Source organism: Schistocerca americana, chromosome 1, assembly GCF_021461395.2.
Source record: "Schistocerca americana isolate TAMUIC-IGC-003095 chromosome 1, iqSchAmer2.1, whole genome shotgun sequence".
In the NCBI taxonomy this organism is placed as follows: domain Eukaryota; kingdom Metazoa; phylum Arthropoda; class Insecta; order Orthoptera; family Acrididae; genus Schistocerca; species Schistocerca americana.
Window position 1 is genome coordinate 893099606 of NC_060119.1, and position 15426 is coordinate 893115031.

Consider the following 15426-nt stretch of genomic DNA (forward strand, 5'->3'; position numbering starts at 1 on the left):
TTGGTGGCACAAAAGTTTGTAGAATATCATTTCGTTTCTCATTTTTATCAAGTTACTACAATTTATTTGAATGAAAAATTATTTTTTTGTGCAGCTTTTAGTAAACAAGTCAAGCAGAAAGTTTCTGGAACATCACTCCAAATCCAGACATTGGAAGAGGAAGTAACCTATATATTCTCAGTACGAGCACAGACCATAGATTATGGGCCTGCCACTACAGCCAACATCACTACAGGACCACAGGAAGGGTCTCCATCTAAACCAAAAGATCTAGTTATGAGCAAAACAGCATATAGTGTTGACATGCACTGGACAAATGGACAGTCTGGCAAAGGACCAATTTTGGGATATTACGTACAGTGCCGACGCAAAGGTTAGTTGGTAACAAATATTCCTACATTTTTCTTCATAGCACATAAAGACTGGTGAGTTCATCAAGATCAGTTCAGGTTTCAGAAAAGTGCTCCACATAACTTGTGTTATTATTATTCTTCATTATACATTGAAACTGATTGCATCTCTGAAATCATCTTTCATATTTCTGAATTACATACCAGTATCACTGATCAGTAAGAGAGCTTTATAGGTTCCAATTCAGATGAATAATGTTGTTCTGGTTTCATGATTATGTGATGGTGTCTCAGGTATAAATTTGGGTATGAAAGTAATATTGTCACATAGAATCCAAAATACAGTTAAGTTCCAGAATTTTCCAATCCCATATACCAGTCTGTGCCTCTGATCTATGATAAGGCTTCATGTAAAGGATACAGACAACCTCTCTTCACTTTTTCTTTATCAAGACGGAATCGTTATCTTCAGTATCACTGGAGATGTGTGAGAAATAATACAATCTACTGCAAAGGCTTCAAAACCCATAATTTGAACTTACAGGTCTTAGTTTAGTGTTATGATATTCATGGTACTTATCCTGGACGTTCCAGGTCCATATGTTAGTAGCTTTATTCTCCATCAGTGGAACTGACCTGATCTTTCTAAGCCAGTTCACTGCCCCTAAACACATATCTGTATCAGTGGGCTGTGGCTGTTCATGGCAATTAATGACTCAGCACTCTTCTTGTCTATTGGTGATAGTTATGATCATTGCTGCCATATGGATTTCTATTTTGAGGCTTAGAATTTTTTTGCACTTGACTACATCTTCAGTGTTAAAGTGAGTGTCATCACTGTTGACTAGAACACATCTTGATGATGTTGGAACAAGTGTGTCTTCAGAAATAAACAATCACCCAGTGATCTTGTTGGAATAGTTTTGTCAGTCTGGAGCTCCTATCTCTCATGATCCATAACTGATTTTCATGCCTGCAAAAGATTCCGTCTGTTGCTAACATTATGGCTGCAGTCTGGTGAAATAAGAAAACAAAAGACTGTGATATATATTATGCAGTATCATTGGTTATTCTTGCCACACGAATTCCTGTTGGATGGATGCATTTTTCATTTCCAACCTTCAGCACAACGTCCTTTGAATCTCAAAACTTAATTTTCTGCAGCTAGCACTGACAAGCATCCGATATCACAAAAAATTGTGCCCCATAGTCATCTAGCGCCTTCCCGGGACAGTCATAAATTATGTTGTCAGTGTTATAGTCTACATCTTGGAACTGCTGTCCATGGATGATATTTGCTTTCAGTGGAGGGGGGGGGGGGGGGGGGGTGCTTCATCTCCATAGGTGGTTGCCTCATTTGCTTTTCCCTATTTTGCTACTGGTTATGTGGATGGAAGTTCTGAGTGGTGATGTAGAATGAAGGTGGTGCATTGGTCCAGGGTTGGCTATATCCATGTGCAGTTGCCTGATGTGCATAGATTTGCCTTGTCATTTGACGGCTTCCAAACACACTTTTCCTGATTTTACAGTAGTGAAATGAAATAATGGGAATTGCTTTATTGGCTGGGAGACCCCAACTGGGTTGTTCGGCCACCTGGTGCAGTTCTTTCTATTGCATGCCACTTCAACAGCTTGCATGTTGATGAAGGTGAGATTAAATGATTAGGACAACAGAGTAGTGTACAATATACTTAGAGCATCCTCAATAAAATATACTGGTGTGTTTTCATCTATTCTCTAAATATCCGTTTTCCTGTGTGATGATTGAATTGGTAAGGTAACTGGTTTTATCTGTGTTATTGAGAATGTTAGATGTTGTCTGATAACTGCAGCATAAATATGGCATTCCTGCTCTGCTCCTCACTGTCAATCTGCTTTGTAGAGATGAAATGAAATGACCGTATGGAGTTTGCCCGCCTAGTGCAAGTCTTTTTAGTTGACACCACTTCGGCGACTTGCGTCTCAGGGATGATGAAGGACAAACACCCAGTCCCCTGCCGGGACTTGAACCTGGGCCCCCTTGCGTGGTAGGCGGTAATGCTACCGCTGCACTGCGGTGGCAGACATTGTAGAGATTAATGTCAACAATTGAATTTTTTTTTTTATGCTATCTCCTGCTGGCCGGATTTGACATTCAACACTGCTTCTTTTTGTAGTTTTGTGAAGCTTTATTTGATCCACAATTGTGTCAATGTCTGAATTAACTAGAATATCTGCCAAACTGTATTATGTAGAATATGGAATTGAGAATTATTTAGGTAGAATGAGGTCACCGACAAGAACTGACACTGTGCACCGTAAGCATGTTTGTTGCACACATACAGAAAAGCACCAGGATGGAACTGTGCCCTTAGCAGAAAGTGCTCCTCTTTGTGCATAGATAGGATTTTCTCACAATTACTATAATTCATAAATAAGTAAGCCCCCAGAAATCACAAACATTAAAGGATAAATAATTGTGAGAGGTGGGATCAGGCAACCTGATCTTCCCAGCCAATCATTATACAGGGTGTATACACCCCAGGACAACTGAGAAATCTGGGAAAAACCCTGGAATTTTTTCATTCGGGAGAAAACTGGGAAAAACCTGGGAATCTTTTATAATCCCGGGAATTTTCATTGTTTTCGTTTTCAGTTAAATTTTTGTGGTTTTGACTGGTCAGAACTGCTACTCTGACAAAGAATTTTACTTTAGCCCACTACTGTAAATAATGCTGCAGCAATAAAACATAAATGGGGGAGGGGGGAATAAAACTTAAGTTGCAGAGGAAATGCACTATTTATAACAACAAAACACAGCGCACACACAAATGTCTGCTAACAGCAAAATGTGTAGAAGCTTTAGGACGAAGACTATATAATACTCCATAACAACAAACTGCTTCCGATGAGCGTGACGTCACAACAGTTTACATTAGGTTCATTTAAGCAGTTACCAGTGGGCTTATGCGTATGCGCAGTACTGTCGCATATGAGCAGCACTTTCTCCTGCATCTGGCTGCTTGAAGTGCGGTTCTTAGCTGTATGAGCAATAGCAACAAGCAGCCAGATGCTAACCAAAAAAATTTTTCTGGCGTGTCCAAGCTGCCAGATTTGCACATCGCAAAGCAGTCTGAGTTGTAATAGAGTGAGGAGTAATCTCCGCGTGAACCGTGGTGGTTTTGCTGTTTCCACTTCGTTTACAGCTCTCAAATCAAATGAAAACAAAATATATTTCTGTGGCCGGGAGCTATAATAAAGTGAATTAAAATACATTCATATAATTACAGAAGGCTAAAATATGTTGTTAGTTTCAGTTTTCTGATTTCATTTTATTTCCAGGTTTTTGGCAGTCGGGCATTAATTGCCTTGCAGAACAGTGAAGTTATTTTTGTTGATTTGCTAACAAAATTGGCTTTAATTAATCTTTTCCATAGAGGCAGCCAATTTATTTGAAACAGTATTGGCTAATGTCAACAGTTTGTGCGATTTCAAGTGCACGTTTTTATCATCTGGGACATCTACATCTACATTGATACTCCGCAAGCCACCCAACGGTGTGTGGCGGAGGGCACTTTACGTGCCACTGTCATTACCTCCCTTTCCTGTTCCAGTCGCGTATGGTTCGCGGGAAGAACGACTGTCTGAAAGCCTCCGTGCGCGCTCTAATCTCTCTAATTTTACATTCGTGATCTCCTCGGGAGGTATAAGTAGGGGGAAGCAATATATTCGATACCTCATCCAGAAACGCACCCTCTCGAAACCTGGCGAGCAAGTTACACCGCGATGCAGAGCGCCTCTCTTGCAGAGTCTGCCACTTGAGTTTATTAAACATCTCCGTAACGCTATCACGGTTACCAAATAACCCGGTAACGAAACGCGCCATAATAAAGAGCTAAACATGAGATTATTATCTCATACTGAAACTCCAAGATGATTTTCATCTGGAAAACCACACTGAAAAGTTTAGTATCAGTTTGGGACCTACTTCTGTGTGAATTTGGACATATAAATGTGCTCTTTAAGCTGAATCATGCATTTTAGTGTGGTTTACGAAATTCTGATGCTCTTGGAGTATCCTCTGATGTCCTGTTTCATTTATGACATAATGTGAGATTTCTTAATGCTTTATACGTATGAACATATGGGCTACCTACATCATTGTAGCTGCACACACACGGTAACACCATTTTCTGGTGCTCTCTGACAACTGCTGAAATGAATTGTAACAGGTCGCGGGAAAATATTGCAATTGTTAGTTTGAAAGTGTTACTTTCAAAGTATATTTTATTTTACGCAATCTGAATTATGTTACACATGCGAACTGCTTTGAATTTATTAAATCACAGAGTGTTTGATTTTCATTGAAAGCTTAACACTGGGAGGGCCAGCCACTTAGAAGAATTTTGAGCCCAGAAGACCAGACATTTATGGCATTGCTTAAAATTTTACTCTCACATTTGTATGATGTATCGAAGTGTAACACAAGCAAAAATGACAGATATTATATGTGAAAGCTTAGCTTTCCTTCTAGCTACACTATGTACATTAATTTAAACTATTAACTTTTCCTATTTGTGTGCTCTTGCTACTTGGCAGTGATGTTGCTATAGGCTGACTACATCATGTATCCTATGCTCTGAATCATTATGTTTACTTGTGACACATCTTCCGAAAGACGAAAATCAAATTTTGGAAACCGCTTTAAAAAAGCCACTCCATCAGCATTAGCCAAAAATTTTTAAAAACAAGACAAAACCTTACAGCTCAAGCACGTTTTGATACCGACTGCATTTCCAAGGGAGCAAAAATTGTTTGCAGAAATTGAAAACTGGCAACCAGAAGTGGATTTCCAGAACCGATTTTGAAATGTTTACATGACCACCCAGAAGCAGTATTGGAAAATCGGTTTACAAAATCTGGTTTTGGGAGCCCCATACAAACATGACAAATATCTGCTGCCATCGGCTGGCAGAATCATGTGGCACGAGCTATAATTGGCTTTCAAAAGCACATCCCAATCTTGATTTTGATACTTCAGAAACTAATGTTCAGTGTTTGGTGGAATTCGACTATATACTTTTGTAATATGAAAATATGCAACTTCCATGTTGGATCTTTCCAAAATGCATTTTTTAATTTTTTTCTGGGGTTCATTTTGTAAAACTCCGCGAAGTTCTGCACCAGATTATAAAACCTTAACCATTCAAAGGATTGATAAGTTTTACAGTTCAGCTGGAAAATATACTGTCACTTAACACGGAAAAAGTGTATTTTCACCCAGGAGAAAGTGTATTTTTGATTGGGAGATCTGGGGAAAAAACCTGGATTTTTTTCTCCTTGTCTGCTTATACATCCTGTTATAATTGCTTCACAATGTTGGACAACACAAAGCATCTACAATACTGATGTTTGAATTACTCTGAAGAACTGATTGTGTAGAAGTTAAAGATGTTGCAAGATCCATTACCAATAGCTCTCACATTATCATCTTGCTATCATCACCATAATTTCTACAGCCTAGCAAGCTGAATGAATCTCTTATCATAAATCTTTGTCCATAAGCAGTTCTTTTCATATGTTTGTTGCCAGCTGGCATCTATACCTTTTAGACTCTTGAAGATCTGCTTCTACAACCATCATAAGGTCTTCCTTTTGGCATTTTCTCAACAGAATTTCAATCAAAGTATATTGAAGGAGTCCTGTGATGGCTGTTCTCTTCATGTGACTGTACTTGGCTTACTTCAAGGCTTTCTCGCAGACTTTTTTCCTTGTCCAACTGTTAACAGACATCTTCTTTCTTTATTTACCAATTTCTTTTTTAGACAATAACAGAGGAACTTCACTTCTGTTGCTTTGATATGACTCGATAACTAGTGAAATAATTGTTGTTGCCTCCAATCTGCTCGTGACGAGATTGACACAAGCAGTGGAAGCCTACATGTTCACGTGTTTCCATCAGGTACAAAGTACATTTTTTACGTGGTGATCTTGGAAGCCTGGGGAAATGTTTCATCCCAAAGTGTGTGACATACTTTATGTTTTGAGAAGTTCTGTATTTCTTCAATCTCTTGGCATACCATGTTATCCAAAGAGAGAGAACACTACCCAGGCACAGGAAGTTAACTCAGGAATAGGAAGCTGTTCAAAATCCCTGTCCAGTTCTTAGATGATTCCTTGAAGATCAGAATAGAGACATCCAGGCTAAGATAGTATGCAACTTCAAGAGAATGGAAAACAAGAAGATTCACAAGAACATACATGAAATGGAGATGTGAAGGAAACAACCAAGAGAAATACCATGGGATAGATGGCTGAAAGGTGTGGAGGAGTGTGTTGAAAAGAGAGGTGAGGACTGGCCCAGAGTGAATACAGGAAGATCCGGGAAAACAGGACTAGATGGCGAGGCATATGTTCCAAAAAGACCCAGCCTGGAACTGGAAACTTTTCAAGATGGTTGTGAAATGAATTGATCATGCTGTCATGCTTTTATCATTTATACACTGTATTTACCTGATCCAGCTCCCTACTCCGATCAGGTCAGCTATTTGTATTTGCATAACCAGAGTTGTGCAGTTCATGAAACTAAGGATTGGTGTTGTCTTTACAGTTCAGTAGAGTGTCAAAACATCTTTCAAGCAAGATGGCACAGTTGTAAGATACTGGATATGCATTCAAGAGGCTGGGGGTTTTAACCTTCATTTCGATGCAGATTTCCCAAGGTTTTTATAATTTGATTATGGCACATGTTGGGATTGTCCCCTTGAAAAGGACATGACCGATTCCCTTACCATGTGTACCATATGCTCGTGGCTTTTTGGAACATGTTGATATCATGAAACTTCCTGGCAGATTAAAACTGTGTGCCAGACCGAGACTCGAACTCGGGACCTTTGCCTTTCGCGGGCAAGTGCTCTACCATCTGAGCTACCGAAGCACGACTCACGCCCGGTACTCACAGCTTTACTTCTGCCAGTACCTCGTCTCCTACCTTCCAAACTTTACAGAAGCTCTCCTGCGAACCTTGCAGAACTAACACTCCTGAAAGAAAGGATATTGCGGAGACATGGCTTAGCCACAGCCTGGGGGAAGTTTCCAGAATGAGATTTTCACTCTGCAGCGGAGTGTGCGCTGATATGAAACTTCCTGGCAGATTAAAACTGTGTGCCCGACCGAGACTCGAACTCGGGACCTTTGCCTTTCGCGGGCAAGTGCTCTACCATCTGAGCTACCGAAGCACGACTCATGCCCGGTACTCACAGCTTTACTTCTGCCAGTACCTCATCTCCTACCTTCCAAACTTTACAGAGCTCTCCTGCGAACCTTGCAGAACTAGCACTCCTGAAAGAAAGGATATTGCAGAGACATGGCTTAGCCACAGCCTGGGGGATGTTTCCAGAATGAGATTTTCACTCTGCAGCGGAGTGTGCGCTGATATGAAACTTCCTGGCAGATTAAAACTGTGTGCCCGACCGAGACTCGAACTCGGGACCTTTGCCTTTCGCGGGCAAGTGCTCTACCATCTGAGCTACCGAAGCACGACTCACGCCCGGTACTCACAGCTTTACTTCTGCCAGTACCTCGTCTCCTACCTTCCAAACTTTACAGAAGCTCTCCTGCAAACCTTGCAGAACTAGCACTCCTGAAAGAAAGGATATTGCGGAGACATGGCTTAGCCACAGCCTGGGGGATGTTTCCAGAATGATATTTTCACTCTGCAGCGGAGTGTGCGCTGATATGAAACTTCCTGGCAGATTAAAACTGTCGGGCACACAGTTTTAATCTGCCAGGAAGTTTCATATCAGCGCACACTCCGCTGCAGAGTGAAAATCTCATTCATGTTGTTATCATGCATGGACCAATATAGTTACAATGAAGATACTGTAGTATGTAAATGTAGTGTGATAAGGTAGGGCTGTGGGTTTGTTGTGGTGAAACTCTCCAGTAGGTGCGTCAACCTCTATGTTTTCTTTTTGCCACTATATATTGTCTTCACTGTGTATGTCACATGTTTTGCACCTAACAATGGAACATTCAGCTTAAAATAATGTCAGTGTTATGGAAAGGGTAGTTGCAAATGCAACTCACTCACTTATTACCTTAGTCTCTGGCTGCCAAGCCGAGACTGCAAGCAGCAGCGCACAATGGGAGAAGCAAACTGGATGGTGGGAGTACAGAGGATGGTGGCATGAGGAGGAGGAGGAGGAGGAGAAAGGATAGCAGAGTACGAGTGGGGGACTGTAAACTATTGCTCATGGGAGCATACAGGAATGAGGTGGGAAGAGGGTAGGGCAGCTAGGTGCAGTGGGAATGTTAGACAGTGAGTGGGGTGGGGGCGGGGAGGGGGGGGGCGGCAGTGGAAATGGAGAGAATTAAGAAGACTGTTGGTGCATTGGTGGAGTAGAGGGCTGTGTAGTACTTGACTGGGAACAGGAAAGGGGATAGATAGGTGAAGGATAATCACTAATGAAAGTTGAGGTCAGGAGGGTTACGAGAAAGCAGGATGTATTGTAGGGAGAGTTTCCACCTGTGCAATTCTGAAAAATTGATGTTGGTGGGAAGGATACATATGGCACTGGCTGCCACAGCTTGTTAATTGTCATGCCCACTTAGAACAGTGCAGCTTAGCTCGTAGATCACATGACTGGTTTCACAGGCAGCCCTGCCCTTGATGGGGTAGGTGATGCTTGTGACCGGACTGCACCACGTGGTGGTTGGAGGATGTATATGACAGATCTGGCATCTAGGTCTATTACAGGGATATAAACCATGACAGAAAAGAGTGGGAACAGGGGCTGTGTAGGATGGACAAGGATATTGTGTAGATGTGGAGAGTGGCAGAATACAACTGCGGGAGGGGTGGGAAGAGTAGTGGGTAGGACATTCCTCATTTCAGGGCAGGATGATAGGTAGTCGCAACTGGACAGTAATATTCAGTTGCTTCAGTTCTGGGTAGTACTGAGTTATGAGGGCAATCCTCCATTGTGGCCAGGCAGCAGGATTTTGGAAGGTGATGGGGTGACTGGAGAGATAAGGCACAATTTTGGAAACGTAATTATGGTCTGTGAAGGCCTCAGTGAGACTTGTGGTATATTTCGAGGACTGCTCGTCACTACAGATATGACAGCCAAGGGTGGCTAGACTGTATGGAAGGAACTTTATGATATGGAATGGATGGTAGCTGTCAAAGTTGAGGTATTGCTTGTGGTTGGTAGGTTTGATATAGACAGAGGTGGAGGTCAACATCAAGGAAGGTGGCTTGTTGGGTTGAGGTGGATCAGTTAATGCAAATGGGGAAGAAGGTGCTGAGATTTGGGGAATGTGGATAGGGTGTTGTCACCCTCGATCCAGATCACGAAGATGTCAGTGAATCTGAACCAGGTGAAGGGTTTGGGATTCTGGATGGTTAGAAAGTTTTCCTCTAGATGGCCCATGAAGAGGTTGGCATAGGATGGTGCCTTGTGAGTGCCTATAATCATACTCCAGATTTGCTTGCAGGTGACACCTTCAGGGCAGAAGTAATTTTTGGTGAGGATATGATTGGTCATGGCAACTAGGAAGGAGGTTGTAGGTTTGGAATCCATTGGGCATTGGGAAAGGTAGTGTTCAATATGGAAGGCCATGGACATTAGGGATGTTAGTGGAAAGGGAGGTGGCATCATTAGTGACAAGCAGGGCACCATGCGGTAAAGGAACATGAACTCTGGAGAGTTGGTGGAAGATATAGTTCGTATCTTTTATATAGGAGGGCAAGTTGTGGGTAATAGGCTGAAGTAATAGTCTGAAAGTGTTGGTCAACAAAAGCGGAGATTCTTTCAGTGAGGGCACAGTAACTGGCCAAAATGGGGCATCTTGGGTGGTTGGCTTTTTTGCACTTTCGGAAGCATGTAGAAATATGAGTGCGAGGAGCGACAGGGGTGAGGAGAGAGATGGAGTCAGAGGGGAGGTTCTGGTATGGGCCTAAGGATTTGAGGAGAGGCTGGAGATCCTGCTGGATTTCTTGAATGGGGTCACTGTAATTTGTAGGTGGATGAATCTGACAATTGGCGGAGTTGTTCTGCCAGATAATCCTTGCGGTTCAAAACAACAGTGGTGGAGCCTTTGTCAGCTAGTAGGATTATAAGGTTGGGATCACTTTTTAGGTGGTGGATTGTGGCTGTCTCTGCGGGTGTAAGATTAGCTTGTAAGGTTAGTCCTGGCTGCAACCCCTTCTTCCACAGTGATCTCCATCTGTTTATATTCCACCAGCCCTTAACCCTCACCAACATGGTCCTGCAAAGCCATGTCAGTCAGGCCCAGACCTCCTTCCAATACTTTCTCTCCATCCATAAAATTCTCCTGCTGTGCAATCCCAAATTTCTGGATCCCACATCACATACTGAAGCACTTGCCCTCCAGAAAAAAATCTCCACCATATTAATTCAGTTCCTACTTCCACCTTGGGCTACCACCATCCACCACCTCTACAACAGCTTCCAAACCCCCACCCCGCATCCCTACATAGCTGACAAACCCTGCCTTGCAGACCAACTATATTACCTCCATACAGAATCCATGCCTTTGCCTATCTGCTACTCAGCATCTCCTCTATATGGTGAGCAGCAACTATCCTTTTCATAATATTGTCATATTTTGCACTTACATTGATGTACCCTCTGAAGTTTTGAGTGAAAGTTGTGATCTTGTGTTCTGTGCTGTTTCTTTGAGACTGTAACTTTTTCTTTCTTTCTTTCTTTTTTTTTATTTATTTTTTATTTTATTTTATTTTTTTATTGAAGTGTCGAAGTTTTGTGTGAAAAATACTACATAATTTGCAAAAACAAGACATTTAAGTTAAGATCAATCTGTTGACCGCCTAATATCTTTCCATCATGGATACTTTGTTGGCTCATTTCTATCTCTGATTCTTGGATTACCTTCTCCTGGATACAATTAAACAGAATTAGTCAGATGGCATCTCCTAGTCTTATTCTTATTTTGCTTGCAAATAGTTCAGATTTGTGTGTTTGTTAATGATTATTATATAAGTACTGTTGTGCCCATTCCAAATGCCTCCATTACTTATGAGTGTATCCAAGTCTCTGCAGTCTTCTCAAAATCAACAGATTTTGTGATCACCTCTTTTTTACCTGCTGGCATTTTGGTTTTGTGTAAGGGATTAATAGTGAAGAAGTGTTATGCTCGTGACCATCCTCTCCTGAATTCTGCTTGATCCTCTCCTAGTTGCTGATCTATCTGTGTGACTCTCTCTTTGTCCGTGCTTATTCAAGGCATGTTGCTTCAGAATGGTAGGTACACAACTGTATGATACTGAGGAAATTTAATAATTTCTTTTCTTTTGTCCATCTCAGCTGCATCAATACACAATTTTTGCTGTGTACCGGTTTCAGGCTGACACATCCATTCTCAAACTTCACACCTTGTTATTAACCATAAGTAGTCATACATCATGGTGCCAAAAAGCACGAATAGCTTCTGTTTAAAACTTCAAACTGTGAGCAACAAGTACTCTCATTGAACGATGTAGGTTCAGGTATAATGGTAGACACATAAGAAAAGCTATCTTATCAATGGGAGTTCTTGTTTCTCACAGTTTGACATTCTGTAAAAGGCTATTCATGCCTTTTGGCAGCATTTTTATGGCTAACTAAGTTAATAACAAGGTGTGGTTTAAGAATAGGTGTGTCAGCACAAAACTGGTAACCACTGTAGTGAAAATTGTATATTCATGCAACAGAGAGGGAAACAAAATTATCAATTTTCTCAATACTTTGTATTCTATTCTGTAATGCTTTGGAGAATATCTTGTATGTGACTGAAAAAAGTGGTATGCCTCTGTAGCTGTTGGCATTTCTTTTGTCATCTTTCTTGTGTAACAGGTGAATAACTGCATTGCTCCAAGCATCTGGAGTCTTCTCTGTGTGCCAAATCTGTTGAAAGAGTTTTTGACTGTGCTAGTACTTTGTCACCAGCCTATCTAAGAATCTCTGCAATGATTTAGTCTTTGCCAGATGTTGTGTTATCTTTTATGCATTTTTTTGTTTGTCTTTATCTGGTATGGAGACTAGTTTACCAAATGCTGACTGGGAAGTATCCTGCACAACTAGATGAGCCCATTGTCCCATCCCTTTTCTTTGTAAGTGGTTTGAAATATTTGGCTGCATGGTCACAATTATGTTTGTTGTTCAGATTAATTTCCTGATATCATGCTTAAAGCACAAGTTTGGTGCTGAACAGCCTTGGAGCTTTGACTTGAGGGTTTGATTGAAGTCTCTGATGTTATTCTCTTCTGTTCCATTTCCTGTTCTTCTCCTTTAAAGTTCTCTCAAGTGGAGTTCACTTTTTTCTACCTTCTGAATGGTTTCTTAGATCATGATCACGTTCATATTCATCACCATAGGTACCTTTTATTTTTAGCTAGAAATATTGTTTGTTTTGCTCCTGCAAGGATTCTTTGAGCCATTTTGTTCTATTCATAAGAGTCTGGTGCATCCTATTTTGTATTCTTATCTTCATTTTTATACACTCCTGGAAATGGAAAAAAGAACACATTGACACCGGCGTGTCAGACCCACCATACTTGCTCTGGACACTGCGAGAGGGCTGTACAAGCAATGATCACACGCACGGCACAGCGGACACACCAGGAACCGCGGTGTTGGCCGTCGAATGGCGCTAGCTGCGCAGCGTTTGTGCACCGCCGCCGTCAGTGTCAGCCAGTTTGCCGTGGCATACGGAGCTCCATCGCAGTCTTTAACACTGGTAGCATGCCGCGACAGCGTGGACGTGAACCGTATGTGCAGTTGACGGACTTTGAGCGAGGGCATATAGTGGGCATGCGGGAGGCCGGGTGGACGTACCGCCGAATTGCTCAACACGTGGGGCGTGAGGTCTCCACAGTACATCGATGTTGTCGCCAGTGGTCGGCGGAAGGTGCACGTGCCCGTCGACCTGGGACCGGACCGCAGCGACGCACGGATGCACGCCAAGACCGTAGGATCCTACGCAGTGCCGTAGGGGACCGCACCGCCACTTCCCAGCAAATTAGGGACACTGTTGCTCCTGGGGTATCGGCGAGGACCATTCGCAACCGTCTCCATGAAGCTGGGCTACGGTCCCGCACACCGTTAGGCCGTCTTCCGCTCACGCCCCAACATCGTGCAGCCCGCCTCCAGTGGTGTCGCGACAGGCGTGAATGGAGGGACGAATGGAGACGTGTCGTCTTCAGCGATGAGAGTCGCTTCTGCCTTGGTGCCAATGATGGTCGTATGCGTGTTTGGCGCCGTGCAGGTGAGCGCCACAATCAGGACTGCATACGACCGAGGCACACAGGGCCAACACCCGGCATCATGGTGTGGGGAGCGATCTCCTACACTGGCCGTACACCACTGGTGATCGTCGAGGGGACACTGAATAGTGCACGGTACATCCAAACCGTCATCGAACCCATCGTTCTACCATTCCTAGACCGGCAAGGGAACTTGCTGTTCCAACAGGACAATGCACGTCCGCATGTATCCCGTGCCACCCAACGTGCTCTAGAAGGTGTAAGTCAACTACCCTGGCCAGCAAGATCTCCGGATCTGTCCCCCATTGAGCATGTTTGGGACTGGATGAAGCGTCGTCTCACGCGGTCTGCACGTCCAGCACGAACGCTGGTCCAACTGAGGCGCCAGGTGGAAATGGCATGGCAAGCCGTTCCACAGGACTACATCCAGCATCTCTACGATCGTCTCCATGGGAGAATAGCAGCCTGCATTGCTGCGAAAGGTGGATATACACTATACTAGTGCCGACATTGTGCATGCTCTGTTGCCTGTGTCTATGTGCCTGTGGTTCTGTCAGTGTGATCATGTGATGTATCTGACCCCAGGAATGTGTCAATAAAGTTTCCCCTTCCTGGGACAATGAATTCACGGTGTTCTTATTTCAATTTCCAGGAGTGTATTTTATTAATGTTGATTTAAACATGACTGTAGGAAAACATGATTTAAACTTGATAATGAGCTGCATTTCATATTTGGAGTCAAAGTAGAATTGAATTTATAGATATTTTGTTAAGGATGCTGAATCGAGAAAGCTACAGTGCACAGGAAGCAGTGAATAACATGATGGGAAGTTAATATGTTTGATTCATTAGTATGATTTTGCAGCTGAAAAATGTGTCATGTCCTGTGTAAAGTTTGTTTCTGGACTCATAAGTTATATTGTTTACTTTATTCACTGTAACTGTAATTTATTTCTTCATTGCTTTCTTAAATAAGTGAAGATTATATGCTGATATTGTAATCAATTCCTTCTCGGATTACTTTCAGTTTTTATCTGTTTGTCAATATTGCACAATTTTGAGAGAAACACAAGATAGAAAAATCATCATTGTGTTTCATTTACAGTAAAGTGGCATGAAAGTAAATAATATCACTACTTAAACCATGTACAGATTCAATTAAACGAAGTAACTGGCTATTTAAAACACTGAAGATGACAAAGCAATTGGCCCAAAATATTGTTAACATTGTTTGTGTTATTTAATTTTATGCATATTAACAATTAATTTAAAACTTTTTGATAGAGTTGTGTATTTTTATCTTGATACTATTCTTTCATTGGTTTACAAATGCCATTGCCCTTTCATCTGGCCTGTGCTGTCGTAACATTTTTAAAAATAATAATTTTAGAATTAACAGCAGCCTCAGTGTTTATTTACTTATACAATATATTTTCTTTTCCAACAGCCATGGAAGATTGGGCTACTTGTAAGTTTCAAGATGTTTCTTAACTGAGAACAAATAGTATAGTGCCTTACTTGAAATCTTTTCCAAAAACTGAGCTTTGTTTGCTAATAAAGAATCACTTTTAGTATTGCCAAATGATGTAGTTCCTCCTAGCACATAATAGTAAACATGTAGAAATTTTATGTAAGTGTTAATGTATGTCTTTGCATGTAAACCTATACATAAAGACCAATGTGAACCTGAAATTAGATTTGTACAAATTATGGTTCTTTTTTCCAAAATTGATTCCAATAATTGTGCAGAAATTATATGATGGAAGATGATCATTATCTACATACTCTCTAGTCCAAAATCTATATATG

General features: G+C 41.8%; 1 protein-coding gene across 1 annotated transcript in view; it reads left to right on the forward strand.

The window, feature by feature from the left end:
* The window catches only part of LOC124614550 (protein sidekick), a 629897-nt gene that overhangs the window by 602179 nt on the left and 12292 nt on the right, over nucleotides 1–15426 (forward strand). The window contains exon 31 of the mRNA XM_047142952.1: nucleotides 95–373. Within this exon, the coding sequence (XP_046998908.1) occupies nucleotides 95–373 (279 nt within the window). The remainder of the gene's footprint in view (nucleotides 1–94; nucleotides 374–15426) is intronic.